This window comes from Pholis gunnellus (genome assembly GCF_910591455.1).
Source record: "Pholis gunnellus genome assembly, chromosome: 5".
Classification (NCBI taxonomy): domain Eukaryota; kingdom Metazoa; phylum Chordata; class Actinopteri; order Perciformes; family Pholidae; genus Pholis; species Pholis gunnellus.
The window spans coordinates 25,935,342-25,950,322 of record NC_136531.1 but is presented as its reverse complement, the minus strand read 5'-3'; the positions used below and the strand labels follow the sequence as shown (position 1 = coordinate 25,950,322).

The window sequence follows — 14,981 nt, the reverse complement described above, 5'->3', positions numbered from 1 at the left end:
GGATCATATGTCTGACTATAGCCATCTATATTTAATGATCTGGACAGCTCCAACCAAAGGAGGAGCTCATGTACAGTAGCGGGGTGCAGGGTGCATAAGACATGTGAGGCCATATGTTCAGCGTGGGCTTTTCATTGACAGCGGTCTGCATGTTTCATTCATGGGATCCGACCTATGTGGATATTGAAAGAGCCTTTGTGGTTGTGATTGAAGAGGGCCGTATCTCACTGTGCACCACAGCTGGCGGGACTCAGCACCCTGCCATCTCCAGAGAGCAGACCCTCTGAGAACCCTGGGTAATTACTCTTCCGCTCCGCTGTTTGCCTCATAAACAGGATGTAGGAAGTAAACAGCGCGGCACGCTGAGGTACCGGGCAGAAGAAGCGGCTCGCTACGGCTTCTGTAAACATTAGAGCGCTGCAGGTTATTTGGGTAATGAGAGAAGGAGCAGGGTCATTTTCAGTCATTTTTGTGTGTATATTTTTGTTTTTAAACTGCTTTTGATCCTGATTACTGAGTGGATACTGTGGCTAACCCTTCCTAATGAAGGCCAACTAATTCCTCCCTATTGTGTGCATAGAGACAATCACAAATTAGTTGTTGTGATGCCTCTCCCTGCTGCTAGTGTGGCTTTGTGCCAAGGGGAAGGACGGAAGGAAGAGAGTGTGTGTGTTTTAAAGAAATTAATCTGAAAAATCTAATGAGAGAGAGAACAGGAAGTGATAAGGCGAACTGAAGACTTGAAGAAGGCTGTCACTTTCTAGGTTTCTTTGTTTCTTCCAGGAAAAAGACGCTCCTTCGTAGGAGAACTTCTTTCCTGATTGGACCAAATGAGGATCAGCTTGTTAGTGAGTTTGACTTTGGTCCTGGTTACACTTGTCTTTTTAAATGCGACTTCTATGATCAGATGAGGCGGATCGAAACTCAGCTGTGTCCACACGTAACACTTCAATGCAACCTGCCTGATCGGATATATGTCATGGTCAAAGGAGCGGCTGTAAAACGGTGGACCAACATGTCATTTCCTATAAATGCTTCACAATAAAAGTCCTGCGTTATCTTTGCTGCTTTCTCTTCCTCCCTGCAGAATTAGCAGACTTGTTTTATTGAAGAATAGCCGCTAACAAAGCTCCGCTAACTCAGTGTTAAACACGTGTTCCTATAAATTCTTCACAGTTAAAATCCTCCGTTATTGTGTTATTTAAAAGCTTTTATTTTGGAGCAGCAAAATCATGAAATGTTGTGTTTTCATCACCAGTAAGATAACAGGACTCAGACAGCAGGTCTACGCTGGCTCCAGTCTGGTTTCCTCCTCTCTTCTCTTTACTCTCCTCTAGAGAGGAACTCCTGTGTGGGAGGAAGATGATGGAGACCTACGTCTGATAAATTGTCCACATCGTGTCCACATGCTGTCCACACCTCACTGAGACCTGAACTCAATGCGAGCCAGTCCACCTCAGCATGTGGTCTGTTACATTGAAAAAGACAAGTGGAACCACAGCTTCTGCAACAATGGAAGAGCTAGAGTCTGTCTTGTGTAGTGCATTGACACATTGATCCCACCTTTCCCCTACCAAGCCTAGTGTCAGAGCTCATTACAGGCTCCTGAGATTGCTCAGAAACACAGCTCTTCACTGCGAGGACACTTTTCTACGTCCACTACTGTGGCTACAGTCTCATGTGTGCCATGTTTAAAGTATGTGAAAGGACCTTTGACCCCTCACGGGGGGGCATTCCCCAGAGTCAGATGGGGAACTGAAGGATGTTTACAGTAAGGCCTCTTTACCCTGCAGTAGTCGTCGATGAAACGCAGCCGCTTCATGGCCACGTCTCGCACATGACTCCTCCGGAACAGGATTTTTCCTGGAGGGGAGGAGAAGGACAGAAAAAAAAATCAGAACGAGGGAGGAGGTGGAGGAAAACAGAGGAACGGTGTGATGATGAGAGACGGAGAGGAAGAGGAGAGAAGTGAATAGCTGACACATGCATCCAGCAGTGCTGATGGCTGCTTCATGTCATACCCCAGCAGAGCAGGAGATGTCAGTAATGTACGCTGGAGACCCTTCACGGCCTCAGCAATCTCAGTCCCCCCCCTGCTGTGCCCCGCTGTCCCCCTGCTGTCCCCCTGCTGTCCCCCCTGAGGACTCCATGACCCCTGCCTGTGACATGGCTTTCCTTATGACAATAGGATTAATACACACATGGGTCCTCCGTAGAAGGCCCTGCTCTCACGCCTCTCACCAACCCCATCCAATCACAAAAGATTCTTGTATCATCAGCTCACTATTTAGGGAGCTCTACATAGGCAATATGATAAATATTATTTTTAACCAGCACCAGGACTAGAGTGCAAGTCCGCCTTCAATGACCCGCTGAAACATGCTATCATTAGCACATTAGCATTACTGGTCCTCGTGTTTTACGCTGGGAATCAATTCATGTAAGAATCAACATTCTTATCTTCCACCATTCTGAATCCAGTCAAAACTTCCACAAATCTGTTTGCTTTTTAAAAAGAGAAGTAAACCCTCACACCAAGTCAAAGTTGTGTCGAGCATTACAAAATAGCAGTGTTCAGTGAGATCGGCAAGTTTTGAGAAATAAAGGTGACGCATGAATAGATGTTACCGTTGTGCTTTGAGAATTTACGTTATTTCAATCGGTTGATATGACGTTTTCAAACATAAACACATAATCTCATGAATCTCATGAGTCAGGATTCACTCTACTGATCCCTTCAAGTGAGCACACTTCACTGATGCTGACCACAGTTACTCAAGTACTGTACTAAAGTACAGTTTTGAGATACTTGTACTTTCCTAGAGTATTTCCATTTTCTGGAAAATATTGTACTGTTTACTCTACTACATGTATTTGATACCGTAATCTAAAATACAAAAAAAGAATCAACAAATAAATATATTTATTCTAATACTCTTTTTACTTTCAATAAAGTTTTGAATGCTTGACTTTTACTTGTAACACCCCAGATGGTGACTGTGAGCTGTGGTCTCATTGGGAGGACAGCTGTCCCAAAGAACCACAGGGACGTTTTTACCCTTCGGTCTGGAAATTCATCATGACCTTCGCCATGTTGTGTTGGTGTGTTGGTGTGTTGGTGTGTTGGTCAGCAGGACTACAGGAAAAACTACCAGACAGATTGTAATGAGACTTGGTGGGCAGGTGTAGCATGAAGGATGGTTTAAACCAGAAGCATCTGGTCAAAGAAGTGAAGTTGTCTTGAGATTTGTACGGCAACAATTTGAATCTGTAGGCCACCTTAATCAGAAACATTGTCCAGTTTATTGAACTGTCACTCAGGTGAGGCAGAGGAGTTTATCCTCAACCAAACGCAGACAGTCAATACTGTTTGCATCTGGTCCCATGGCTTCATAGTCAAGAGGTAGGTGGAAGAGAGAGAGAGAGAGAGAGAGAGAGAGAGAGAGAGAGAGAGAGAGAGAGAGAGAGAGAGAGAGAGAGAGAGAGAGAGAGAGAGAGAGAGACTCAGAGAGTTTACAGTAGATGCTGGGACCATGTGTTGGCCACAGGGCTTAAACACAGCGTTTACTAAACTAAACTGCACTAAATAAACAGACACATGTCATTCCCAGATGAATCCAGAGAAAGCTGCATGACAAAACATACAGGAACACACACACACACACACACACACACACACACACACACACACACAGGACCCAGTGTGATTAGCAGAATCACTGTCAGCACCTCTGCCCCGCACACTGAACCGCCACAAACACCCTCATCGATCACTGTCACGCTGCAGGTCGCCATGAGCCTGAATGTCAGCCGACGACTTGCAGCAGGAGAGACGAGCATGTGGGGCATGGCTCAAATCAATACGAGGACACACACACACACACACACACACACACACTGTATATCAAGCTAATGAAACGATCAAATGCATCCACAACCTCAGACAGAAACACACACACACACACAATCCAATGTGTCCTTAAAATAAAACAACAACAAAAATCACACAGACACCACCATGCCACCACGGCTGAGATTTGAAAGTCACAGAGAGCGCCTTGTCAGCAGTAACAGGGGAACATGAACACACACACACACACACACACACGGGCACACACATGCAGCACAGGCAGGCATCAGTAACCAGCTCATATTGACCCCCCACCAGTGCCAGCCATACATTATTAATATGGGAGCCTGTTCAGATAACTGGAGCTCTGGAGCAGGCTATTACCTGGGAGAAATGGGATGATCCTCTTCTTTGGGTCTTTCTGCCCTCCCTCAATTGGGAACTTGTCAAGTATCTGCATCTAGAGAAACAAGAGGGGAGAGTTTTAATCTTGTGTCTTCTTGGTACGTGTGCTTTGTTTCTGAGTGAGACAATGTTTGACTGTTAATAGTCGTTGTGTTACGCTATCTAGCACAGTAGCTTCATACTCGACATGAAAATGACGTCACGCTGTTTATTCTACTCTCAGAGAGAAAACAATAGTCTCAGTGTTCTTTTGATTTGATTCACACTTATTTCAGCTTTATTAAAAAACTCCTGCGAACACATAAGAAATTCTTTCTTGGGCCTCCTTCACATGAACAACCACAGCCCGTCAAAGCGTCTGTGGTCGTGATGGTGCAGCGGTCGGCTCGGTGAGCTGCGGGGCTCACGGGAGTCAAACGAGCTCCGATGAATTCATAAAGCACAGCGACATGAACGCGGGGAGAGGAGTGCTGACACTGGAGCTGGAGGGGTAGGCAGAAAGAAAGAGAATAAGGGAAGATGGAGGGAAAAAGAAACAGAGAGAAGGTAGAGACAAAGCAGGCGGAGAGACGGAGGGAGAGAGATACAGCGGAGGTCAGGGGGTGTAGATGAGTGTGTCAGCCATATTGTGTTTACCCCGCGTCACCCTTCAAATGAATCATTCACGAGAGGGATTAGAGAGAGAGAGAGAGTAAAAGCAAAGCAGAGGAGAGATGCAGAGGGCTAGCAGACATACTGTACAGCAATGCAGCAAAGTGTTTCCCACGTGGGGGAGGAGAGGAGACATCACTGTGTCTGATGGCTGTAAAAGACCCTCAGGGACTAAGTGAGCAAACAGCCGGATGGGGCTTCAAGACGTCCTGCATGGAGACATCTAGACACACACACTCAGATAATGTCCCCTGGTGACACATCTGTCCCCAGATCCAGTTGCTTCTGTCAATCTGTCAATCTGCATGCATCTCTCTATTGAACTCCTGTCTTCTTTTGTCCACCGGTTCTACTTGGGTGGAGAGTCAAGAGGACTCTACCTAGTCTTCCTGCATCCATACCAGATCATCTACTGCTTCGACAGCACAAAACCTGCAGCAGCCCCCCCCCCCCCCCCCCCCCCCCCCACACGCACACACACACACACACACACCCTGCCTGGGACAAACAAACAGCGAAATCCTGCTGAATTTACAACAGACCCAGAGGGACGGATGGATGATGGACCAGCAACCAATCATTTAGCAGAAAAGCAGCACTTTCATTCTTGACAAAAGTGGATGATGAGGAGGAATGTGATTGGGGGGGAATCGAAGCCAAAGGCTGAGTGGTTGTGAAGGTATATACGGGTGTGTGTGCGTTCATGTGTGTACAGGTGCAGGCACCGGGAAGGACTGAAGCCCCTGTAAGGCTCGACATGTCAGTTCTGGGCTCAGGTCGTCTTTGATCAGACTGAAGGTGGTTCAAGCCTTTCCTGACGTTTGACATGCATGCAGACACGCTGCACACCGTGCAGGGAACTGTACTGTGGTATGACAAAAGCACAATCCAGGTAGTAATATTCCATGCAGGATGTGGACAGAGAAAGAAAATAAAAAAATAAAAACACTCATGCCAAACCATGGCTCCACTTCCCAGACTTCACTGTCTCCTTGGTAACCAGCACAGAGCGAGTGTGAAGGAGAGTTGTGAAGGGACGTGATTGGATGATGCTGCACAGCTCTGGACCACTGGTGTAAATGTTGGGAGTCAGGTAAAAAAAAAAGGAAGAGGATCTTTCTGTTGTCAGAGTAAGTAGAGCTTATGACGTAATGTTTACTCTCCTACTGTAGAGCTCCTGCACATCACACCTTCATGGAGATCAGGCTTCTAAATGATTTGAACAGCTGATTCAAATCGTAGACTACATTGCTCTGGATAAGAGAGTTAGCTTAAACCATTGAAAAGGAAATCATAGGTAATAAAGGGAAGACTCTTTGTGTTCATAGCTGATTCCAAATCAATGTCATCGTCCAACCAACAGTCTAAAATCAAAGAGGATTTACGTTGATATGAGACACAAACAGAAATACCGCTTCACATTTGAGAAGCTGCTTTAGCACTGTTGCAGCTGATTATTCACCAAGCCTTCCAGCATTGCTTTTGGTCACATTGAACCATTTCCTAACCGGCCAAGCCACCGACACAGTTTGAGGGGAGTAACGTGAAGTGGACAATGTACAGAATCACCCATAGAGATGTGTTTCCTTCATTCAGTTCCAGAAACATGGAAGAAGTAGAGCCAGAGGAACAAATGACAACAGCGCCAGGGTTGGACTAACAGCTCCTTCTTCACACCATGCACATGTGCTAAGAATAGAGCCTCCATATAAGGAACTGTGAGAGTCAGTTGGCATAAACTTGGGGGGGGGGGGGGGCATACAGTTATTTTGCAGTGGATTGATGCCTCACTTCCTGTTGGCGGCCATGTGACTGGGAGGGTTTACCCCGGGCTTCACAGTAGTGGAACAGAACAGATTGGAAATAAACTCTCTGAACAACCCATGACTGGCACAGCGAGGCAGCCATGTGATCTTCACCATTTCCATGGCGACGTGGTGATAGCGAGGAAGGCCACACATGCTCCTTCTCTCTGCTGGTCTGCTTCTATCTTGTCTCCAGGATGTACACATGTCCCCCCTCATCTCTGACCCCCTTTTTCCTCTTCAGGAACACAAGCTCAGGAACATTTAGCCCAAATCTTTGAGGAGTGCACCTTTTCACTTCCTGCCTCAGCTGAAGCTAATGGAGCATGTGAATCAACCAGCCACAATCACTCACAGTTGTGCTTCTGAATATAAAGTGGCATGCTGGCACCAGATCTAGACAAATCACTGTCCACGTTGGCACGTTATATTTGGATGGAACATGATACCCTGCATGCTTCTACGCAGTGAATGCGTGTGTGGGGGTGGTGCGGGAGTGTGGATTTGTCTAAAGAGCTGAGCTCTGATCCTGGAGACGTCCCCAGTGTGGGCCTGTTATGACCCACGTGGCAGTTCTGCCCTCGGTTTCAATAAGGCAACAGGTGCAGGGCTGTGTTTCCTCCCGTCTGTCCACAGTCGCTGCACAGCCTTGCTGTGGCCTCTGGAACAAGGCTCCAGGGATCGGCTTAGTCTGGGAAACCCCCGAATGGACCGAGAACCCATGTCCTCCTGGGGCTTAAAACGTGCTGGTATGTGTAACTCTCTGTGTGATGTGATGTGAATCAGACGCTTTTTTCTCCTTTCAATATCCTTTCAGCGTAGTGATGGAGGATAGGGTTGTTTGAATGTTGTTAGGGTTGCAACAAACAATCGTTTTCATTATAGATTCATCTTTTTTCACTTAATTGTTTAGTCCATAAAATGTCAGAAAATTACAACTAGCCCAAAGGTTAAGAGCATTTCTGTTGCCTTCACACAGCTCTCATCATGGCTGAGCCAGCAGCTAGAAGCTAACGATGCTAACAGTGTTTATCTGAGGGGGAGCCAGAGGGTGGGCGCTACGCTTCCATGACGACGCTGTCTGTATTGGACGGCATTATTAGTACGTTTTGCTTAGTCTACATCGTTATTTTAATCCCAACAGAGATGTGTTCTCACACCTAAGTGTGTTTTTGTCTGCATTCCCACGTGTTTACTGCGACTGTGTGCTGGACGTAAGAGAGCGTCTGACAGAGCGTCAGCAGGTGACGAGTCAGAAACACATGTTGTGAGCCAGTCTGCTGATGGTGTCCACTGTGTTAACACTGCTGAGAGGAGAACCTTTCCAAACCACTGGAACAATTCATTCCTCTCTTTTCAAGTTCAGCAGAGGAGCTGCTGTTGAAGTTCAGACAAGTGGACACTTTACTCTCACACACGCTCATTACAAATACATTCAGCAAAGAGATAGAACAGCTTACGCTGTGAGAAACCCTGAAGACCGAATACGTCCAGCTGGCAGACAAGAGGAGAATGAAAAAAACCCAGCAGGCATGTGCTTCTCACCTCACATACTGTCACTTCCATGTTCATATTTAGCTCATAATAGAATGGGGCGATGAACAGGACAGGGCCAACCAGGATTCAATTGAAATGAAGAAGAGCCAATGGTTTGACCCTAACCCTTTGCCCTTCACGCCTTCCTAACCCTCCCTGAATATTCAGTAGAAGCACCGGCTCAACGTTCCAGTCGCACTTTCAGCATTTTACTACAATCTGAGGAAAAGAGCAGACGGCTTCACTTTGGGTTCAGTAAGTAGGCCAGTTGAGAAGGCGGAGGCAGCGGGGGAGGGGCGCTCACCTGTTCCAGAGGTTCAATGCTCACAGAGCAGCGCAGGACCAGATTTAGCCGTGCTGACGCTCTCAAGAGTTTCCATGCTGACAGCCAGGACAGACCAACCACAGTCTCTCCCTGAAGGGGGGAATCGGATTGGCAGTGCACTCCCTGAGTGTGTGTGTGTGTGAGTAGGGTGCTCCATGCCCACACTTATAAGGGCGTGGCTGGGAAAAGAGAGAAGTGAGGTTTGGAATGTAACCACATGGGCTGAGAGAAGTAAAGAAACACTGGAACATCAACGTGGGGGGGAGAGAGGAAGAGGGGCGAGATGAATAGAGTGTTTTTGTCTGTGCCAATAAAGTTAATAATAACTGATTAATAGACTGATGGAGGCAGCCATAGATAGACAGGCACCCGGGTTTCACTTTGAAACTCTCTCTCCCTCCCTCCCTCCCGGATTCGGTGGTGTTGAAAGCCAGCGTCCTGCATGTCCCGTCCTGTCTGCTGTTTACCCTCCCACTGTTCATTAACCTGCAGAGAAGGTCGCCACCGATACTGTAGATAAGCAGAGCTCAGTGTGTGGATTGTGCTGATCAGCTCTACACCTGGAGGGAAGTGTGTCTCCACATGTGTGGAATGTTACCCAGACCGGCTGATAAACAGGAAGTACGCTTGAACTTTCTGCCTTTTGGACTTTTATTAAGTGGCAACCAGCACATCGTGGCCATCCAAGGGGTCAGAGAGCAGCCCTGGATAGAAGTCATTAACAGACCATTCTTGATGTATTTTGTCATTATTGTATGCATTAACTCTAACGACACAATACTAGTAAGAATTGGTACAGTGTGGGATTAAAGGCCCCCTGTGGAGTCTCTGACCACTACTCGTGCTGCGGGGACAATGATTTAATGAGTGGGCCCCTGCTGTGTTTTGAACCAGGACACACATGTTTCACACCACTATGCTCATCGGCGGTCGGTCGGTACGCTGCCAGGAAGAAGATGACAGACGTAGTTCAATGTTTTATAGACAAGGCACTGCATAATTTGTATATTAAACAATAAGTATCCTGATATATATTTATTATTAATAATAATAATATTGCTCAATTCACAGTTTTAGGACTATTCTACTGAGGACAGACCCCTGCAGAGAGCAGAAGCTTCTTCCATGGTGCAGCTCTTCTTTCCAGATGTTGTCAGACTGATCAAAGTGTGATGACCTTAAAAACAAAGAATCAACAGTAGTGAGGGAGTGGCCTGCCACATGGTGGCTGTTTGTCTCCTGTTTTTGGAGGTAGAGGATTCAACGATGACTCGATCGGAAATATATCTCATTAATGTACCTTCATTATCGCGGAAGACTTGAATTATTTAGGACTATGGCATGTTGATGCTTGATATGAACACGTCACTACTGATCCCAGTAGGAATGGATGTGGTCTACATGTGTGAGGGACATATAGAGTAGTCCTTCTTTTCCTTGGCCCGTCCCTTCACGTCTGAGGACAACACATACCTGAGTGAATTCATTCCACACAGTTTCACATTCCTTCTCCCCACATGTCCCTGAAAACATGTCCTTCAGCCATTGTACAGCGCGAGCTGCTCTGCGCTCGATCGCCGGCCGTGCAGAGAACACCAGCCCTGCTCTCTGTGAGCGAGATGCACAGGGACAAGGAAACAAAAAGTGTGCGATTCATCAAACGGGGAACAAAGCAGCGGAGGCTTAGCTGGAGATGTGATGATGTAAGAGGAAACCTTGAGCAGCCCCCCCCCCCCCCAATCTGATTCTGGTGGAGGAGACCGGGCCAGCCGACAGAGAGGAGAGAGGGAGACAAGACGGACAACGTGGTCTGCTAATATGGTCTGCTGTTGTGGCGACTGCGGCTGAGTGGAGAGCAGGGCCGTCTTTCAAGAGGGTTGGCGGTTCAAACCCAGGCTCTGGCACCACTGGTTGCATGTTGATGTGTCCTTGAGCAAGACACTTAACCCCAAAAACTGCTGTGCCTACTGTATCATAGCATCTGAATTATAAGTCGCTCTGGATAAAAGTGTCAGCTAATTGACTGTATTGTAATGTATGCCACATACATCTCCAGATATACTTTAACATACTGTGATTAAATACGGTCCTCTGTAGCATGAAGTTGCTTCACTCGTGGTGTGGAGGAGAGAAACCAGAGCTCCTTCCTTCCTGCTGCTGTCACACAACAATATATCCTCTGTGCAATGATGTAGAGTTAATAATCTATCATCTATATATAGATGTAAGGATGCTTCTTGTTATTGAGAATTTGTTCATTAACAGTTTGCTATAGTTACTGTACATTTTATTTTGTATTCTATTTTTGAAACTTATTTGTTACATGTTAGAAGTAAATAAATACATAGAAATGAACTGTAAGGATTGTTACCCTCTGTTCATTTTCATCAACATGAATCCCATTCACTCAGTGAGGAACCTTCCTAAGCAAAGACTATTCCACCACAGCCCCTATGAATACAGGCCTGAGAGCGACCACTGATCTGCTACAGCACTGCTGACGGCCTATGTCGGTGATCTTCTTCAGGTGATTCAAAGCTGCCTGTCTCATGGATGTGTTGCCAGGAGAGATCCTGACTGTTCTTGGTGTGTAGGGTTCTCTCCTGCATTAGGTTTAATTTGTCAACCTGTGGAATGGTTCCACTAGGTCCTGTTCCCCAACACGAGGTAGGCAGTGTGGACGCTCAGTGTAAACTTAGTAAAAGATATGCGTTTTAAAATGTAAACGCAGTAGTGTGGATGTAGAGTAAAGCTTCACCTCAACTCACACGTTATAAACTAAAGCGTCTTCTGTCCTGTCTGTCCCTCAGATCCCCTGAATGTGTCCCCTCACAGTCACACCGCTGACTTCTTTAGAGCTGAAGAATTGTCCCACAAACGGCTGAACTGTGCTCATTCTTCCTAAATTCAGCCCACTCTCCTGATCCCTTCGCTGTGGGAAACACTGGATACTTTACACCCCTCTGCTCCCAATCCAGCAAGGACCCGGCCTGGGCCGTCCACTCAAGTGCCCGATTGTAACTCACCAGAACAGCCCCTGTGTTTGGCGTGTAGGTGTCCTTCCTCTGCCTCTCAGAAGGTGCTGAAAACTCTGTTGTTCTGCTCTTCTCTCTCTGACACACATACATCAAATAAATCAGTCCTTTATCCTGGACCTGAAACAATGGGCTCCCTCATTCAGTTGAGTTACAGTATGTCTAGAACATCCAGAGACAAGGACTCAAGGACAAAGAGGTGGAGCTAGTGGCCTGGTTATTCAGCAAATTATCCTCAAAGATGGCATACCGATAATGCCTTGGGGTCTAGACATTTGTTTCCATCAAACGGCCTACTTAGAGGTTTGAGATTCCCAATTCAGTGACCTTCCCTTCAAGCGCTTTGACCACGGCTACTGTATCATTTTCTGAGCTGAATATAAGATGCCTTGTGCCGAACGCGTGCTGCTAGCATCCATCAAGCTATATGTAAAAGGACTGAATATCAACCTTGAGACTCTCAGATCAAACCAAGCTAATATGGTCTGCTGGTTCTTCAAAGCTACTCTAAACACCGATAAAAAGAGACGTCACATCAGAATCTCTAAAGCTGGAGTTGCTGTGCGGAGGCTCACACGAGGCAGACCTGGCAAAAGAAAAGAAGGTTTTGTGTGCACGCGTGTGGACGGAATACAAACCAAAGGCCCTCGTAAAAAAGCTCCTTCTTTCAGATGGTGAGCCATACCGCAGCTTTAAAAAAAGCCCCCCCCCCCCTGCTCAGAGGCTCCTGACACATGCTCATGAAGCTGCTTTCAACAAGTGACCCTGACCACAATATCTTCAACCATCTGCATCGTCAGCGTCAAAGGCATCAGCACTACTTTGTTTTATTCTCATTGCCATCATCATGATATATATATATATATATATATACACAGTATATATGTGTGTGTGTGTGTGTGTGTGTGTGTGTGTGTGTGTGTGTGTGTGTGTGTGTGTGTGTGTGTGTTAAGGTGTGGAGAGAGCTAATAGCAAAGGCATGCAGTGTTCTGCAGAGTATTTAGGTGACGTCTTGATGAGTCAGGTATGTATGACTACAAGCCTCCGCTCGTTCCCTGGCTGCAGTTCAGGTCCATCGATTGCTCGATTGACGAAGAGCCAGTAATGAAAAAGATCACACCCTGTGCTCCAGCAGAGCAGCTTCAGCCACAAACCACCGTCAAATAAAGACCTGATGGAAAGACGATGGCGAAGGATGGCAGAGAGAGGGTTGCTTGCTACTACAGGAGATGGCGACACGGTGGAAGACAGAATTACATAATGAAAGCCAGACTTATAGGGAACCGGTCATTGTTGGATAAACATCACAGTGTGCTATCAACATTTACTTCCCAGTGATAAGTTAAAGCAAAAAGCTTGTCTATTGCCACTCTAGTGGTGGGTTCACAACAAAACGTTGTTACTCGCGGGAGTTTACTCGCTGGATCATTTGTGATTATTCGCATCATTCGCTCTAGATGGAAGAAATGAACACTATTTCTGCTTAGTACTTGTTATGGAAGAACTAAACGCCTTCTTGTCTGGTTCATAACATCATCTGGAGGAGCTCCGTGGATTTCATCGAGGTCTATTCACTACATAAGATGCTGACTTGTAAAAAGTCTTAATGCGTGTTTTGTTAGTTCTCTCCGCTAGACGGAAAGCAAATAAATTTTTAAATACTTGTTTTCTCAATGGAGCTCAGATCGCTCGGTGATGGGCTATGCTAACATTGTAGCAGCTCCATCAACACTCAACCTAACGTCATATATGTGTAAATACGGCAGCTTTGTTTTCATTGTTTGTACATACATTTTCACACACAGTTTCGTCCGGTCTCTACTACTACTCTACAGGTATCGTAGCGCTCTGGGTCCCCAACTACGGCTACAATATTTTGTCCTCCATAGGTTCTGATTCAACAACGGCAGGACGTCAGTGATGACGAGCAGAATCCCAACGCTGATAGGCTTTCACGACACAACGTCACACGAATTTGTCGCGCGAGTTCGCGTTTACTCCCGTCTTTGCATTGACTTTAGAGAAGTCAAACGCTTTGTGTTTGCCTTCTCATCATCAGGCTGATAGGGACAGAGACAAATAGACGCTGAGAGGTCAGTGCTACATCCATCACGTGTGTGTCTGAACAGCATGTAGGTATTTTGTCATTGTCACATAAAGAGTTGGTTTTGGCTACACAACTTAAACAAAGTGAGTCTAAGCAACACATGAGGCCCAGCCCAGAACCAGCGCCAGAGTTCCCAGGAAGACAGCCTGTTCTGGTTATTACTAGGAAACCTAGAGATATTTGCCAAAGCGTCAGTTAAAGTGTCTCCAACAGTTTCAGAGCAGCCGTCTGCGTCTCTCTCCTCGGGTTTAGCGGGGCCGCTGAGAGCAGGAGTGGCTCCAGGTTGCTCTAACAACAATGGGACCAAACAGGACCATCAAAGCCAGGGAGCAGTTCAACAGGCTGGCAGAGAGACCCTACTTTGTGCCCTCATACCGGCAGAGACGCAGAAAGCTGCTCCGTCAGCGATGCCGGTGGGAGCTTCCTACATGTGCGGAGCGTCACACTGCAAATGGAAACATCAAGGAAGCAGGCAGAGTAAGATGTGAGTGCTGGAGTGCCGGCGGTGATCTCTTGCAGCAGGCTTTAAAAGGGACATCTGGTAACTCCCATAAGTGTGTCGCAAAGGATTTTCACACTAGAACCAAACCGCTCTGACAACTCAACAAAGAGCCCGACCAGGTTAGCTGACCATTGCCCCCGCGCCATCTGACAAAGATAACAAAAATCAATCTCGCTGCTGCTGACTGGGAGTGATTTTGTTGCCAAGCCATGCATGAACCATTAAAGTTCATTAGTTTCCTCCTGGGCACTTTGAGGGAGGAGTACCAGGAGGAAGATACACATCCAGTGCACAGGAACATTCAGGTTTTCCCCTGTTTATTATTCTACTTCTGTCTTTTAGTCCACATTGGGAGTAATCAGTTGCAGGGGGGTCTGTTCTCCACCTCACACTGCCCCACTGGTTATCAATGGGAGCTTTCAGAAAGGACCTTTCCTCCACTGATTGGAACATCATTTCCTGCTGGACTTGCACACTGGGGCCATTGAGATGTGGCCCCCTGTAACTCCCTCACTGCGGCCCTTTCATATTTACTAGTGACCCGAAGACCTCTGGATTAATACACATGAGGTATCAGCTTGCAGTGGGCCGAGGGTGCAAGGGGAATGAATGCACACAAACATTCTCTCAGCATGGAGTGGTCCATCTGAGAGATACAAGGCAGGTTTTTTAGTGCAACTCCTGCACCGTTCCAAAATAAACAGTTCCAAATGAGAGAACTGGACCCTTTAAACATAGCGTCTGAGCCAAGAGAACAGGAAAAGA

The 14,981-nt window shown here is 46.6% G+C and overlaps 1 protein-coding gene across 4 annotated transcripts in view; it reads right to left on the bottom strand.

Annotated features, from left to right (window-relative positions):
* Positions 1–4,310, bottom strand: part of sh3pxd2aa (SH3 and PX domains 2Aa) — a gene marked incomplete at its 5' end in the record, with an annotated part of 63,049 nt that extends 58,739 nt beyond the window's left edge. For all 4 annotated transcript variants that reach the window (XM_079159107.1, XM_079159106.1, XM_079159108.1 and 1 more), the window contains 2 exons: positions 1,787–1,863; positions 4,235–4,310. In XM_079159107.1, the coding sequence (XP_079015233.1) occupies positions 1,787–1,863; positions 4,235–4,310 (153 nt within the window). The remainder of the gene's footprint in view (positions 1–1,786; positions 1,864–4,234) is intronic.
* Positions 4,311–14,981: the final 10,671 nt, after the last annotated feature.